This window comes from Cryptomeria japonica, chromosome 11, assembly GCF_030272615.1.
Source record: "Cryptomeria japonica chromosome 11, Sugi_1.0, whole genome shotgun sequence".
Classification (NCBI taxonomy): domain Eukaryota; kingdom Viridiplantae; phylum Streptophyta; class Pinopsida; order Cupressales; family Cupressaceae; genus Cryptomeria; species Cryptomeria japonica.
Genome location: NC_081415.1, coordinates 673,665,510 through 673,682,391, shown reverse-complemented (window position 1 = coordinate 673,682,391; position 16,882 = coordinate 673,665,510). Strand labels below are relative to the sequence as shown.

Genomic DNA, 16,882 nt, shown 5'->3' with positions numbered 1-16,882 from the left:
TTTGGCATGCGCCAAATGTGATGAATGGATTTTTCCATTTGGCGCGCGCAACGCGCCAAATAGGGAGAGCGCCAAATGTGTACATAGAAACCCCCATCTCACCTCTCCCTTCTTTATCTCCCTTCCCTCGTAGTTCCATCTCTCTCTATGAACTAAATCTCATATTCTCTCTCTCCCCTTACCTCTTCTCGGGCTCTTCATTCTTATAGATACATACTCTTCTTTGTCCCTCCCCTCTCTAGCTCTCACAATTCCCTTATTCTCCTATCCCTCGAGCTATCTCCCTCTTCATCCTTACACCCATCTAATTCCCTCTCTCACCTCTTTCCCTCAGTTTCTTCCTCACTCCCTCCTCTCTCTAGGTCCTAAGGGGTCACAGAACACCATATGACCCCTTAGGACACAATATGACCCCTAACAACACCTAAGGGGTCATATGGTGTCCTAAGGGGTCATAGGACACCATATGACCTCTTAGGTTACCATAGGACCCATAATGACACCATATTCTGTCCTAAGTGGTCATAGGACACCATATGACCCCTTAGGACACCATACAGCCCATAACGACACCATATGGTGTCTTAATGGGTCATAGGACACCATATGGTGTCTTAATGGGTCATAGGACACCATATGACCACTTAGGTGTCGTTAGGGGTCATATTGTATCCTAAGGGGTTATATAGTGTCCTATGACCCCTTAGGACACCATATGATCCTTTAGTACACCATATGGTGTGAGTATGGTTCGTATGGTGTCCTATGACCCCTTAGGACACCATATGAGCCCCTAGTATGCCATATGAGGTCAGTATGGTCTTATGGTGTACGATGATCCCTTAGGACACCTTATGACCCCTTAGGGCACCATACGACCCATAATGACAACATAAGGTGTCTTAAGGGTTCATATGGTGTCTTAAGGGGTCATAACACACCATATGACCCGTTAAGACACAATATGATCCCTAACGACACCTAAGGGGTCATATGGTGTCCTATGACCCCATAGGACACCATATGACCCCTTAGGACACCATACGACCCATAACAACACCATATTGTGTCCTAAGGGGTCATATGGTGTCCTAAGCAGTCATAGGACACCATACGACCCCTTACAACACCATACAACCCATAACGAGACCATATTGTGTCCTAAGGGGTCATACGGTGTCTTAAGGGGTCATAGGACACTAGATGACCCCTTAGGACACCATGTGACCCCTTAGAACACCATATAGTGCCCTAAGGGGTCATATGGTATCCTAAGGGGTCATATAGTATCCTATGGCTCCTTAGGATACCACATAACTCCTTACGTGTCGTTAGGGTTCACATTGTGTCCTAAGGGGTCATATGGTGTCCTATGACCCCTTAGGACACTATATGACCCCTTACGACACCATATGGTGTCATTATGGGTCGTATGGTGTCCTAAGCGGTCATTAGGTGTCTTATGATGCCATAGGACACCATATGACCCATAATGACAACATAAGGTGTCCTAATGGGTCATATTGTGTCTTAAGGGGTCATAACACACCATATGACCAGTTAAGACACAATATGATCCCTAACAACACCTAAGGGGTCATATGGTGTCCTATGACTCCATAGGACACCATATGACCCCTTAGGACACCATACAACCCATAACAACGCCATATTATGTCCTAAGGAGTCATAGGACACCATATAACCCTTTACGACACCATGTGACCCCTTAGAACACCATATAGTGTCGTTATGGATCATATGGTGTCCTAAGGGGTCATATGGTGTCCTAACGGGTCATATAGTGTCTCTATGACCCCTTAGGATACCATATAACCCCTTACGTGTCGTTAGGGTTCACATTGTGTCCTAAGGGGTCATATAGTGTCCTATGACCCCTTAGGACACCATATGGTGTTATTATAGGTCGTATGGTGTCCTAAGGGGTCATATGGTGTCTTAAGGGGTCATAGCACACCATATGACCCGTTAAGACACAATATGATCCCTAACGACACCTAAGGGGTCATATGGTGTCCTATGACCCCATAGGACACCATATGACCCCTTAGGACACCATACGACCAATAACGACACCATATTGTGTCCTAAGGGGTCATATGGTGTCTTAACGGGTCATAGGACACCATATGATCTCTTACGACACCATGTGACCTCTTACAACACCATATAGTGTCATTATGGGTCATATGGTGTCCTAACGGGTCATATAATGTCCTATGACCCGTTAGGATACCATATAACCCCTTACGTGTCATTAGGGTTCACATTGTGTCCTAAGGGGTCATATGGTATCCTATTACCCCTTAGGACACTATATGACCCCTTAAGACACCATATGGTATCATTATGGGTCATATGGTGTCTTAAGGGGTCATAGCACACAATATGATCCCTAACGACACCTAAGGGGTCATATGGTGTCCTATGGCCCCATAGGACACCATATGACCTCTCAGGACACCATACGACCCATAATGACACCATATGGTGTCCTAACGGGTCATATGGTGTCCCAAGGGATCATAGGACACAATATGACCCCTTAGGACACCATACGACCCATAACGACACCATATTGTGTCCTAAGGGGTCATATGGTGTCCTAAGGGGTCATAGGATATCATATGACCCCTTACGACACCATATGACCCATAACGACACCATATTGTTTCCTAAGGGGTCATATGGTGTCCTAAGGGGTCCTAGGACACCAGATGATCCCTTAGGACACCATGTGACCCCTTAGAACACCATATAGTGTCATTATGGGTCATATGGTGTCCTAAGGGGTCATATGGTGTCCTATGACCCCTTAGGACACCATATAACCCCTTACATGTCGTTAGAGTTCACATTGTGTCCTAAGGGGTCATATGGTGTCCTATGACCCCTTAGGACACTATATGACCCCTTAGGACACCATATGGTGTCATTATGGGTCGTATGGTGTCCTAAGGGGTCGTATGGTGTCTTAAGGGGTCATAACACACCATATGACCCATTAAGACATAATATGATCCCTAAGGACACCTAAGGGGTCATATTGTATCCTATGGCCCCATAGGATACCATATGACCCCTTAGAACACCATATGACCCATAACGACACCATATTGTGTCCTAAAGGGTCATAGGACACCATATGACCCCTTAGGACACCATACGACCCATAACAACACCATATTGTGTCCTAAGGGGTCATATGGTGTCCTAAGGGGTCATAGGATACCATATGACCCCTGACGACACCATGTGACCCCTTAGAACACCATATAGTGTCGTTATGGGTCATATGGTGTCCTAAGGGGTCATATGGTGTCCTAACGAGTCATATAGTGTCCTATGACCCCTTAGGATACCATATAACCCCTTATGTGTCGTTAGGGTTCACATTGTGTCCTAAGGGGTCATATGGTGTCCTATGACCCCTTAGGACACTATATGACTCCTTAGGACACCATATGGTGTCTTAAGGGGTCATAACACACCATATGACTCGTTAAGACACAATATGATCCCTAACGACACCTAAGGGGTCATATGGTGTCCTAAGGGGTCATAGGACACCATATGACCCCTTAGGACACCATACGACCCATAACAACATCATATTGTGTCCTAAGGGGTCATATGGTGTCCTAAGGGGTCATATGGTGTCGTAATGGGTCATATAGTGTGCTATGACCCTTAGGATACCATATAACCCCTTACGTGTCGTTAGGGTTCACATTGTGTCCTAAGGGGTCATATGGTGTCCTATGACCCCTTAGGACACTACATGACCCTTACGACACCATATGTTGTCATTATGGGTCGTATGGTGTCCTAAGGGGTCATATGGTGTCTTAAGGGGTCATAACACACCGTATGACCCGTTAAGACACAATATGATCTGTAACGACACCTAAGGGGTCATATGGTGTCCTATGGCCCCATAGGACACCATATGACCCCTTAGGACACCATACGACCCATAACGACACCATATTGTGTCCTAAGGGGTCATATGGTGTGCTAAGGGGTCATAGGATACCATATGACCCCTTACGACACCATACGACCCATAACAACACCATATTGTGTCCTAAGGGGTCATATGGTGTCTTGTGACCCCTTAGGATACCATATAACCCCTTACATGTCGATAGGGTTCACATTGTGTCCTAAGGGGTCATATGGTGTCCTATGACCCCTTAGGACACTATATGATCCCTTAGGACATCATATGGTGTCATTATGGGTCATATGGTGTCCTAAGGGGTCATATGGTGTCTTAAGGGGTCATAACACACCATATGACCCGTTAAGACACAATATGATCCCTAACGAGACCTAAGGGGTCATATGGTGTCCTATGGTCCTAAGGGGTCATAGGACACCATATGACCCCTTAGGACACCATACAACCCATAACAACACCATATTGTGTCCTAAGGGGTCATATAGTGTCCTAAGGGGTCATAGGATACCATATGACCCCTTACAACACCATATAACCCATAACGACACCATATGGTGTCCTAAGGGGCCCTTACAACACCATACGACCCATAACGATACCATATGGTGTCCTAAGGGGTCATATAGTGTCCTAAGGGGTCATATAGTGTACCATATGACCCATTAGGACACAATGTGAACCCTAACAACACGTAAGGGGTTATATGGTATCCTAAGGGGTTATAGGACACTATATGAACCGTTAGGACACCATATGACCCCTTAGGACACAATATGGTGCCGTTATGGGTCGTATGGTGTCATACGGGTATGACACCATACGACCCATAACGGCACCATATTGTGTCCTAAGGGGTCATATGGTGTCCTAACGGTTCATATAGTGTCCTATGACCCTTTAGGATACCATATGACCCCTTACGACACCATGTGACCCCTTAGAACATCATATAGTGTTGTTATGGGTCATATGGTGTCCTAAGGGGTCATAGGACACCATATGACCGCTTAGGATACTAGATGACCCCTTAGAACACCATATAGTGTTGTTATGGGTCATATGGTGTCCTAAGGGGTCATATGGTCTCCTAAGGGGTCATATAGTGTCCTATGACCCCTTAGGATACCATATAACCTCTTACGCGTCGTTAGGGTTCACATTGTGTCCTAAGGGGTCATATGGTGTCCTGAGGGGTCATAGGACACCAATGACCCCTTAGGACACCATACGACCCATAACGACCTCATATGGTTTAGCATATTGGGTTATAGGGTTTATGGTTATTGTATAGGGTCGAGGATTTAGCATATTTGGTCATACGATCTAGGGTATTTGTTATAGGTTTGAAATGGTTTAATTTTTATGGTTGCGGCTATCAAACTATAGGGTATAGAGTATATATTATAGGGTGTAGAGTATAAATTTATCAAAGGTTAAAAAATTTCAATGGAAGTCATTTGGCGCTAGCCAAATGAGCTGCACTAAAAAACGGTTATATGGGACCCTTGACCCGTTATCCAAGCCCACATTCTCTCATAAGGTGCGCCTTATAGATTAGAGAAATTCAAAACAAAATTTTCGTTGTGGTTGTTGATATACTTGGAAAAGAGACCATTCAAGAAAATGATATGCAAGTGGAAAATCTTAAGCTCAAAACTCAAGAGAATTTCTTCACCATCACTGGGCCAATCCTGAACAGAATTTGACTAAGGCATCGAGTTTCTTGTCCATCAGGGATGCCTTCCAGAAACAAGAATTGGAGTGGGAAAATGCTTTTGCCACATATGCGAATGACTTGGATGGAATGAAGTTCAAGGTGAATATGCTGCCACATGTCACGATGGAAGAAGTCAGCCCTATTGTGTCCACATTCATCGAACATGTTGTTGTGGAGAGAGGATACGGATGCACCTTCCTAGAAGATAGCTCCTCGTGCCACTTGTCTTTCATGCATCAGTTCTTATTCCTATTATGGGAAACCCTAATTAGGGTAGTTATGTCTTGATCTCGACCATTGAACTTTGATTGATCTCAGCCTTTCATTTCTATTGAGAACTCTATATAAGCTCCTCTTCTCTCATTTTATTGTGTGAAGAGATTTATGAGATTGTTGCTAAGAACTACTTTGATAATAAAAGTTCATTAGAATTTTGCTTTGAATCCTTATTGTTATCACATGGTTACATATTTTCTCCAATGTAGAATAGAATTTACTTTACAAATTTGTTAGATGAATGAAAGATTTGATAGTATAGATTGGTGAAATTATTGCTCATAATTTTTTTAAACAAATGATTTTTGTTCATTGTGTAAAGTTAGCCTTAGCTTATTTTATGGATGTTTTAACTTCTACTTTGGATAAATGTTGTTCATTTGATGGTATTATTCACAGTATGAAAATCTTTAGCACAACCCTTAAAGATTGCACCTACTTTGTGTAGTTGTCCTTAGTGTGGCGAAGCAAAGTATTGTTGTTAGTTTCAACTAATCTTTACCATCTCTCGAGTTGTTAAGAATAGCATAGAACTCCTAAACCCTTCTCCTTTTCATCCTTTTTTTGAAATCCAAAATTGAAAATTCCGCCCCCAAAAAAGAAGATAAAATCTAGTCTCAAATCCGTCTAAGTCCTAATTTGTGAATCATTTCAGTTGAGCGTAAGTCCCCCTTGTATTTCAGCAAACATCACCAAGGAAGCTATATCCAACGTAAAGCCACTTGTTTGCACATATCAACCTTGGAGTCGCCTTATGATCTTCACACAAACTTAGCATACATAGTGATTTTGTTCAAGAGAGGATAAAGTGTCCTTGGACATTTTATTCTATGTTCGGTGGATGATAAAACGCACACCAACAGCTACCAAGCCCAATGCACTGCTATCATCAGGCACATTTTAGCTGACAAGTAATAACATATTTAAAAGATCATGAAATATTTCTCAGTGACAATTTGTTATCAGAAATCTATATGTTGAAAATTAGCACTGTATTTCACAATAATACTTATAAAACGCTTAAGAGAATTTATACACATATTTGTTGTTGTGTAGCTAGGTTGGATCTCTTCTAGGGCCGACCTAGTGCACAAATATCTCAGTTGTATGAGTCTAATTTGGGGCAGGCCCTATTTGGGCGAACCACTTGTGTGTAACTTGTAATATATAGGTCTGACCCCACCCTTGGCGCCAAAAGTATATGGCCGACTTGAGGTCTATTAGGAGGTATTGATTCATATATATGCAAGGTCATGATCGCATTAATAGATATGAATTCAATAACATGAAGGTCATGTAGTGTGCTCGGGGGTGACGATAAGAGCTTATCGTCTATGGTTGGGAAGGCAACAGATCTGATGTTTGTCTGTGGTTAACGAGCGCTACCATAAAATCAACAATATTAGCCTGGTTCAGACCAGACATCCAATGATGACAATTCAAACACCGATTGAGGCAGTCATTAACTGAAAGCTCACTATTACCTGTCCTCCAAATCAACAAAGCAAATGATAAAGCTGCGATGCCATAAATACAAAATCTCTTTTATACCTTAGTATCACAACTCTACAACATTGTAAAACAAAAATCACTGCCAAACACAACAAAGAACAGAATTACAAAAGTCTGCAGTTCTTAACATTATGCCATGATAAATTGAACTCAACTAAATTCTTGTATTTGCATCGCACTATATTCACCAGCCTTATCAGGCCACAATCTGGCACAAAAAGGATGACAATTTAGAGAAACAGTGTTCCATCCAAGGACAATTCACAGAAATAAATCACAATGACAATGTTGACAGTGGAAACAGAATTAAACTTAGCCACTTTCCACAGAAGTGAAAGCTGGCAAACTGAGTGTCCCCTTCTAGATGTCAAAGGCAGCATCATCATCATCAGGAAGAGGCTGTGCTGCAGCAGCTGCAAGGTCTGCCTCGTACCTGAATTAAGTCCAGCATTCAAATTTTAGATAACATAAATTAGTGTCAGTATGAAAAAATAGCATAGAAGATTCCAATGTACTTCCTTCACAAAATATAATGTTTACTGCACTAAACCACAGAAAATTCCCATAAATTTCACTCCAAAGAAAGAAAAAAAAAAATTTGACCGTTTTACTTTGCCATCCTTTATAAAAGGAACTAATGTCAATTCCTAGACAACAGAAAACAAAGTGTCAAATCACGAACTATAGAAAACTCCAAGAGAAGTGTAAACTGGACCGCACAGAAACACTTTAAGAGAATTTACATTAGATGTAACTTATATAAAAAAAATCCAGTAAATTGTGGATGACATCATAAAGGCATGCCTAAGACACACAGAATTTGTAAAGGACGTTTAACTTTTAATAAGTATTTAAAGGAAATAAATGGACCCACAAGATTTGAAGATGACGAACAACAAATCTAAAAGTTTCCCCTTATATGTTGATATTGTTTTAAATTAAGTTGATCTTCACTGTGAAATATTCTGATCTTAGAAGTAACATCATTAATCTCATGAATACTACAGTGAGTTAAAAGAGCCATGTTAAACAAAAGAGGTTATTAGTAGAAAATTAACGTACGAAATGAAACATAGTTCAATTCATATGATTTACACTCTTAAGGAATGCAATGCATAATTGGAACCAATTTATAATGCAACACATCTCCAAAAGAGAGAACTTTGCAAGGGATTTAACGTGGAGAAACTATTTATTGTAGTATAGATGGATCAACCAAAAAGCATTATAGGAGCAATGAATATGAAGAGATCACTTTGAAGAAGACGAACAAAATCAAGCACATAGTGATAATAGGCACAGCTAGAAATACTTGAAGCAAATGATACAAATGTCTGACAGAGTACAAAATTGTGGATAATTTTTAATGATTGAGACCAACAAAACAATCATCCCCCTACCCACTCTATCAATCTAACTTATTCAAATGGTCCTGCATTCAGTTATGCATGCTGATTGATGCTACACTCACCAACTACAAGTTAATTTCATACAACATATCTAAATGCTACATCTTTATACTACAAATAACTCAGATATCCAAAGGGAAAAAAATAACGTTATTGAACTTACTTTTGTTGCACAGCCATATCAATCTGAACCTCTGGAGGAGCAAGTGCTGGTGTCTCCACAAAATGAAGATTGGCATCCCTATTTGCAATAATGCAGTACCAGAAGTGCATCAAACTACAGCATCCATGTCCATAAAATTATTCCAATCACTTAATCCGTTGATTAACACTTACCCAGAAATTTTCCGTGCAAGATAGAGAAAAGGCTTCTCAAAATTGTAATTACTTTTAGCAGATATCTCATAATACTGAAGATTCTTCTTCCGGTGAAAAGTGACTTGTTTTGCTTTCACTTGTCTATCCTTCACATCAACCTTGTTCCCACAAAGAACAATGGGGATATTGTCACATACCCTGTGTTAAGGCAATAAGCATGGGGAAATAAATCAGCAAAATAGAAATGATAATTAACCAAATTGCTTGTGCCCCTCATTGAATTTATTTTATTTACCTGCAAAGATCTTTGTGCCAAGTTGGGACATTTTTGTATGTCAAACGTGCAGTTACATCAAACATGACAATAGCACACTGGCCATGTATACTGGTCAACCAGATAACATAAGCATGTTAATAAACAATTAATTGTATAGCATATCTTTTACTCTCAAGTGCAATTTCTATGCATTAATTTTTCTCCTATGCAATGAATACAAGAATATGTTAGGAATATTACATCATTAGTTATATGTTTGAACCTAGTCATGAACCCCATGTGATAGGTTTGTTAGGAGTTTGTTTATTTATTATCCTATGATTATCTATGTAAGCGAGTTGTTATAGGAGGTTCCATATATTATAAGATGTGAAAATCATATATATATATGATTGAAATGCAATGAAAAAGAAGCATAGTATTAGTTGTGTGTAAAATTAGCATTCTGAAGTCCAATATGGTATTAGAGCCAGTAATAATAATGGTTTATTAATCAATGAAGGGGCAATTTTGCAATTCCTTGCTTGCCCTGTGCTATGAGATTTTGTTAGTCATATTTTAGGATCATGATTAGTTTTGTGTTCAGTATGTAGTTTTGTACAATTTTTAAAAAAAATGTATCAATTGTCATGTTTCCAATTCATTCGTGGCAAAATCCACTACAGATTGAAATTGATCTCAAAAACTTGAGTGATAATATCCGCAATTCAAATATACTGTGTGTCATTCTTTCTCTCCTACATGCTGCATTTCAATACCTCATGCATAGCTGCCATATCGATGGGAACATAGATCACAAAGGAAACGAACTTGCTTTCAGTTGGCTTCAAGAATATCGTTGAGGCATGAAGAGCTTTGTGGTGTATCGTGTCACCTAGAGAGGCTGAATAAAAAAGCCTATAAATTTATGTTCATGGTCAATGCCATTGATGATACACGGTGGGACAACTGAAAAATTATGATGGAAAGAAGTTGGTCTTGGCCATGAAAGAAGGGCTCAAGTTGGAGGAAACAGATGTAGAGAAGGTGATGGTATCTAAGTGTGTTGTGGAGTCTTTGTGTGTGCTTATGTCAAGGGAATGTGGATGGAATGCAAACATGGAGTGGATAATGAAGGTGTGGGCTCTATAGGATAGTAGATTGTATAGATACACGTTGAGTAAGAAAACCACGGATTCAAAGAACCAAAAAAAGGTAATGAGAATGGCATGGGAAAAGAGAGCTCATGAAATGAAGGAGGCATTCATATGAGTGACGGAAACTATACCTCATTATACTTCAAACTACATGCAATTTGTTGTTATTGCTTTTCTTAATCTTACACAACAACATGAAGGTCAGATATCAATTTTGACCATGAACAAAAATAGCTGAGACACTTGGAATGGGTATTCATGTCTATGAATTTGCCACATTTTATTTAATGTTTAGAAAAGCAAATGTAGGTAAATATCACTTTTTAGTCTCTTGTATTATCCCTTGTATGATTTGAGGTCCATGTGATATTGAGGGAGTACTTTTGAAGCAAAATGGGTAAGAGCACAATTCATGATGTTGATTTTGTTGATGGGTCAACTAAAATTCCAAAGGTTCAGCATGTATTGCCTAATTTCTTCATAGGAAAGGAGGTGTGCAAGAATATCAATCATGATGAGATTGTTGCTTATAGGGCTGCAATACAAGATGCAATTTTAAGTGGAGATATCGAGCACCTCAATGAAGAAGTCACCAAGAATCTGGTGGCCATGAATTCTATCAAAACTATTATTGATGCCAAGAGAATTACCATTTCAGAGATTTAAAAATAAGAGTAATTTCTAAATAACTTACCCTCAATTCTTACGAGCTTTCCTAGTCTTCTAAATTTGAGCCATATGTATTCGCATATTCTTCCATTTCTAGATAATTTGCTGTGACATTGTAGGTTAAATAATTTATTGTCAGATTAATATCTTAAAATGTATTATTCGTTCATAAGGAGATAATTTGTGTCATAGTCTAAAAGTCAAGTTGTATTATTTTGTTTAAAATAGGGTCCATTTTCACAAGTCATTAATTATCATGTCAAAATGCAAAAGTATCGAAAAATTATAAAAAATAAAAATTGCCTCAATTGTAATTGGATGCACTATGTAATGTCCCCACTTTGAAATATAATTTAATAATAAATAAATTAAATTACAAAATAATAAAATTAAAAAAAATTAAAATATAAAAGAATATAATTAAAAATTGATTAAAGTTAATGAATGGTCAAAAGGCATGAAATGATAAGTTGTGACTCCACCAAATATGAGGTATAAAAGGGAGAGGAGAACTCATTTGAAGCGGGGATAATTGGGGAATCAAAAGTGCAGATCTGATTGTGAAAGGTTGTGTCCCTTTCAAAGGGCAGAAATAATGAAGAGTTGCACTCTTTCAAAGGGAGCTAATGGTTAAAGGGTGTGTCTCTTGCCAAAGGGTATACATGATGAAGAGATGTGACCTGTCCCTCACATTGAGAGATAGAAAGGGAAGGAATAAAAAGCATCCACTGACATCACCATCGATAAGATATGTTATTAAGTTACAGACACTAACATCTTTGTTCTTGGTGGAATGCATGGGGATGTGCTGAATATGTATGCTTAATATATGAAGCTTGATAATGTTCTTATGCAGAATTTAGTAGTGATATTAATATAGACTGCAATATGTATGACAGTCGTACTTAATTTCATATACATTCATAGTACATGAAAGACTATTAAATATATAGCCCAGTCCTTAGTCTTCCACCAATGCCTACATAGGAATAGGGGATTTGGGTAGGGAAAGGCGGAGTAATTCGATCACTAGATGGGTAAATCCCAAGATGGGTAAGGATAAATATTACTGAAGCCTTGAGGGAGAGTCCCAAGATGGGCATAAACATATGTTCCTAAGAAAACTTGAGGGAGCCCGCTCGTAGACTGTTTCCAAGTGCCCTAGCACAGTAATTCTACCATTTTCCGTAGGGTTAGGGGAAGAAGTGAGGTCAAACCTTAAATTTAATTAGTTATTTATTGCATTATATATACTTCATGTCTCAATAACCTAATTTAAGACATAATGATGTTAAATGATGTATGTAACTATTGGGAAATAGGTAACATTCCAATAGGAGATGTTACACACTATCACTTGTATGCAACAACCATCTTATGGGTGGGCATTCTAAAATTGAGCTTCAAAGCCAAATTTGCTAAGTAGAAAATCAATTGGAAGATGATAGCACGAGAGGTTGGAGGACATTCATCAGCCTATCATCAGTCACTAGTGACAGCATTGCAAAATTGTTTTGGTGACAAAACTACTTGTGGAAAAATTACTAAAGCCAAGATTTGTTCCTAGGTGGCAACAACAACCATCTCATGTTGTTTGTGATCACAGTGGAAAAATTCTATAACTATGGCTGCATGCATGATGACAAGGACTTAGTCCTCAAACTTTTTGTTTGTTATTGGATGTGTTTGTCCCCAATCATAATTATTGTGAATAGATGTGTGTCCCTATTCAAAACTTTAATGTTAAATAGATGTGTTTGTCCCTTTCCAAACCACTTGTATGACCTCAACTGGAAGAGTTTGCCACTATTATTGGTTCCATGCGTAGATGAGTTTGTCCCTATCCTTGGATAAAAGTCCAATAAGGTCAATCCTACTGAAGAAGCATAGTGAGGCAAGTTCCACTATTGTTTATTCTATGTAAATGTGTATGTCCCTACTCCTACCTTGTGTTGTTGATGAAATACTAAGTGTGTTCATCAAGTGTTGTTAGTCCCAAAGTTGCAAAATACTAAATATTTTTGAAAAATATTTTTAAAAATTATATATTTTCAAATGTTCAATAAATTTGTCGAGTTATTGCCAAGTCTCAAGTTTTTTAAATTTTTGGGCCTGCCAAGTTATTGCAAGTCCGAGTTTTACAACTATGGTTTGTCCACTTGTCCCCATTTGCTGAATGATGTAAAATGAGGGGCAGGAGTGTGTTAGGAATATTACATGATTAGTTATATATTTGAGCCTAATCACAAATCCCATGTGATAGGTTTGTTAGTCTTTAGGATAGATACAAATTTACTTGTTAGGAATTTGTTTATTTGTTATCCCATAATTATCCATGTAAAGGAGTTGTTATAGGAGATTCCCTATATTAGAGGATATGAAAAACCTATAAATATGTAATGTATATGATTGAACGACAATGAAAAAGACGCATAGTATTAGTTGTGCATAAAATTAACATTCTGAAATCCAATAGAATATACAAGGCAAGAAATTGGAAAGATCATTCTGAAATCCAATAGAATATACAAGGCAAGAAATTGGAAAGATCATTCTGAAATCCAATAGAATATACAAGGCAAGAAATTGGAAAGATCATTCTGAAATCCAATAGAATATACAAGGCATTCATAGATCACAATACAGTCTAATTATTTCCCAGAACAACTGGTTCAAAAAGGCACCAACCTGGCAAATAACTGATTTTGCCCTTCACTTTACACTAGTAACATACAATGTAAAATACCTAAAAGAATCACAAGGGCATGGAGGATTCTGATGTATGGTAAATTTTATTAAATTTATAGAATCATTGGTAAACTTTTCAATTCCAGGTTCCTAATTTTCTGGATATTTTAGTGAATGGCCAAAAATACATAATTATTAGTATTACCCACTAATACTTGCAAATTCTGGAAATTTCAGTAACAGCTTTTCAAAATAATTACTTAGTGACCAATCTAGTATTTGAAAATTTTATGTGAACTTTAACTGATTGATTAAAATGCTCTGAACAAAAGGAAACCCTACTTAATTTGATCAATCACGTTTAGAAAATAAAACACCATATCTAAACCACTAAAAGAATCAAATATTGCATATTTTGCAACTTCTACAGGACACTCTTGACTTTCACGATTTATTATTATTTAATATTGTTGATTTGGGATTGATGAGCAATCAGAAGGTAGACTTTGTAAAACCCTTCACATCTCACTCATAGGTTTGAGAATCAAGAACATAAAACTAAGTATGGTTCCATCTCATTCCTAGGTTTACATATTCTGAATAAAAGCCACAGCGTATTACTTACTAGTAACCATCTCTCAGACCACCAAACTTCTCTTGACCAGCTGTGTCCCAGCAGTAAAAACGAATCTTTCCACAATTAGTGAAGAAATCTAGTGGGTGCACTTCCACCCCAATAGTCGCTGTGCAAGACATCATAAAATAAATATAACAAAAATCAGCATGTAGTCTGAAAACCTCGATCTTCCCAAAAAAAATTATTAACTTTTATGTGCATTCAAAGTTGATATAACGTAAACCTACATTTCATATAGCTCAGAAATAAATAATAAAAAATTCACGTGAACTCAAAAAGTTTTAACCAAGTACAGTTCGTTCTCTAAATAATTAAGGCAATTATAAACCTATCAAAAGATTTAAAAACATAATGATCACCCCCTCAAGAATTCAAATGATATGAATGCCAAAACGAAAAAAAAAAAAACTCTACATATAACGTTATGAAATATTAATAAAACGAAGGTAAATTCAATAGCAATATTGTCAAAAAACGAAAAACAAAAAAACAGTAAAAGCTTTAAAAACATTCTACAGCGATGACCAGAACAAAACTATAAAAAATTTAAATGATTTTAACGCGGCGAAAAAATTACATTAAAAAATAAAAACAACAATAGCCTAACAGAGTACAAAAAATCACCAAAATTAATGAAAACATAAGCCCTAGACCGATGAAGCAACAATCCTCACAAAACCCTAAAAAGGAAATCAACTACAAAGGCAAGATAAATTTGAAGGCAGCCAACAGAAAACGCTTACGCTCATATTTTTTCTCAAATTCTCCTGTAAGGTGGCGCTTTACAAAGGTCGTCTTTCCTGTAGAAAACAAAAACTTCCGATCAAGAAATACATCAAACAGTTTTCATAGCAGCAACACCCGTAAAGATATATACACACTATAATTTTTAAAACAGAAATTAAGGGGTTTATTTACCAGTGCCTCCATCACCGACGATAACAAGCTTAAAGCTCGGGCAATCCACATGTTGGCCGGGAAGAGCCTGCGAATGCAATTTAAACAAACAAATAACTAAATAAGTAACATTTTATTTACCATAACAATTCTGATATCTGTCATCAAAAAGGATGAAAGCAAGGTTTCAAAAGTTTTATGATTCTCATAGTTATAATATTCGTAAGCTTTGAAAACTGCAAATATATTCACAATTACATCACAGAAGCAAAAAAATTGCGCCAGATTCAAAACTGAGTGACAGAAAAGAAACCATCGTCAGAATGCGAGCAAGCAAGGTAAATTGACAGAAGGAATGAAAATACGAATAAAAAAATCGTTGGGAATTGGTGTGTAAGTGACGTTCAAGAAGTGCCACCTTCGACAGGCCTTCCGAATGGTGTCAGCCCGCCAAATAGAATTATAAATAGGGGTCATTTTCGCCGAATAAAAAGTCGACAAAATCATTGAGAAAAAGTCGCCTTTTAAATACCTAACATTTAGGGGAATATTTTTTCAGCTTGATATCAACGCAAGGCTCTCCACCGTCGGATTTTTATGTTTTTAATTATTGGTTGAAATCTTAATAAAAAAATTATTGGTTGAGATATTTTTCTTTATAGTATTATAATGTTGGAATTTTCGATGTGCCTTTGTCATAATTGTAAGTTTGAAAATGAATCTCATATTCTAAATGCCAAATAATTGAATGTACTTCTAGGGTTATGCGAATTCATCGAGGTAGATGCGAACTTTTGGGAGGAGATGCGAATTTGAAACTGGTTATGCGAATTAAATCACTGTGAAATTAAGCATTGATGTCACTACTGGTGTGGACCCCTTTCATGTTGGCGTGGACAGCATCTCAGCTGTGATTGTGTGGAGGAGAACCGCTCCTCCACGTGGTGCGCATCCTCTAACCCTACACTCTGCAATGTTAGCATAATTAAAATCTTCTTCTTTTTTCATTTAAGTTTGGTCCTTCTCGCGCGTGCGAGGTCTCCCTCGGCTCCTAAATGGTGCCTAGGGAATTTATTAACCCCAAACCACCGCCTCTTGGCTTGCAGCCTGAAACCCTCAAAAAAACCTTTGCTGCGACCGTAACTAGCCCCAACCATGGCGTCGCTCCTAGTGCTAAGTTCGTCGTTGGAGCTCTAAGACCCAACGGAGAAGGTAAGGGATCTAATGTTACCATTGACCTCTCTGCAATTTCTCCGAATGATGTTATGCCTCAAGAAATCTCTAGTGAAAAAAATAGACTTGGAAATACGGCTATTTTCTTTGCTGTCATTGATATAGATAAGTGCCCCCCTCGAAAATTT

At 38.0% G+C, this 16,882-nt stretch overlaps 1 protein-coding gene across 1 annotated transcript; it reads right to left on the bottom strand.

The window, feature by feature from the left end:
* Positions 1 to 7,594: 7,594 nt before the first annotated feature.
* LOC131070689 (GTP-binding nuclear protein Ran1B) lies at positions 7,595 to 15,990 on the bottom strand. The gene is made up of 8 exons (XM_058006286.2): positions 15,835 to 15,990; positions 15,543 to 15,609; positions 15,368 to 15,424; positions 14,613 to 14,730; positions 9,513 to 9,602; positions 9,236 to 9,415; positions 9,063 to 9,140; positions 7,595 to 7,923 (listed from the first exon to the last, which is right to left on the bottom strand). Exons 1-8 carry the CDS (start codon positions 15,835 to 15,837, stop codon positions 7,851 to 7,853), a joined length of 666 nt encoding a protein of 221 aa, XP_057862269.1. The 5' UTR covers positions 15,838 to 15,990; the 3' UTR covers positions 7,595 to 7,850.
* Positions 15,991 to 16,882: the final 892 nt, after the last annotated feature.

What these genes read in the sequence shown, in the direction of transcription:
- LOC131070689 (XM_058006286.2), bottom strand. An exon ending in ATTTGAGAAAAAATATGAGC is followed by an intron (nt 14,731 to 15,367) that starts GTAAGCGTTTTC and finishes TGTCTTGCACAG; the next exon opens with CGACTATTGGGGTGGAAGTG. An exon ending in TGGCACAAAGATCTTTGCAG is followed by an intron (nt 9,416 to 9,512) that starts GTAAATAAAATA and finishes GCCTTAACACAG; the next exon opens with GGTATGTGACAATATCCCCA.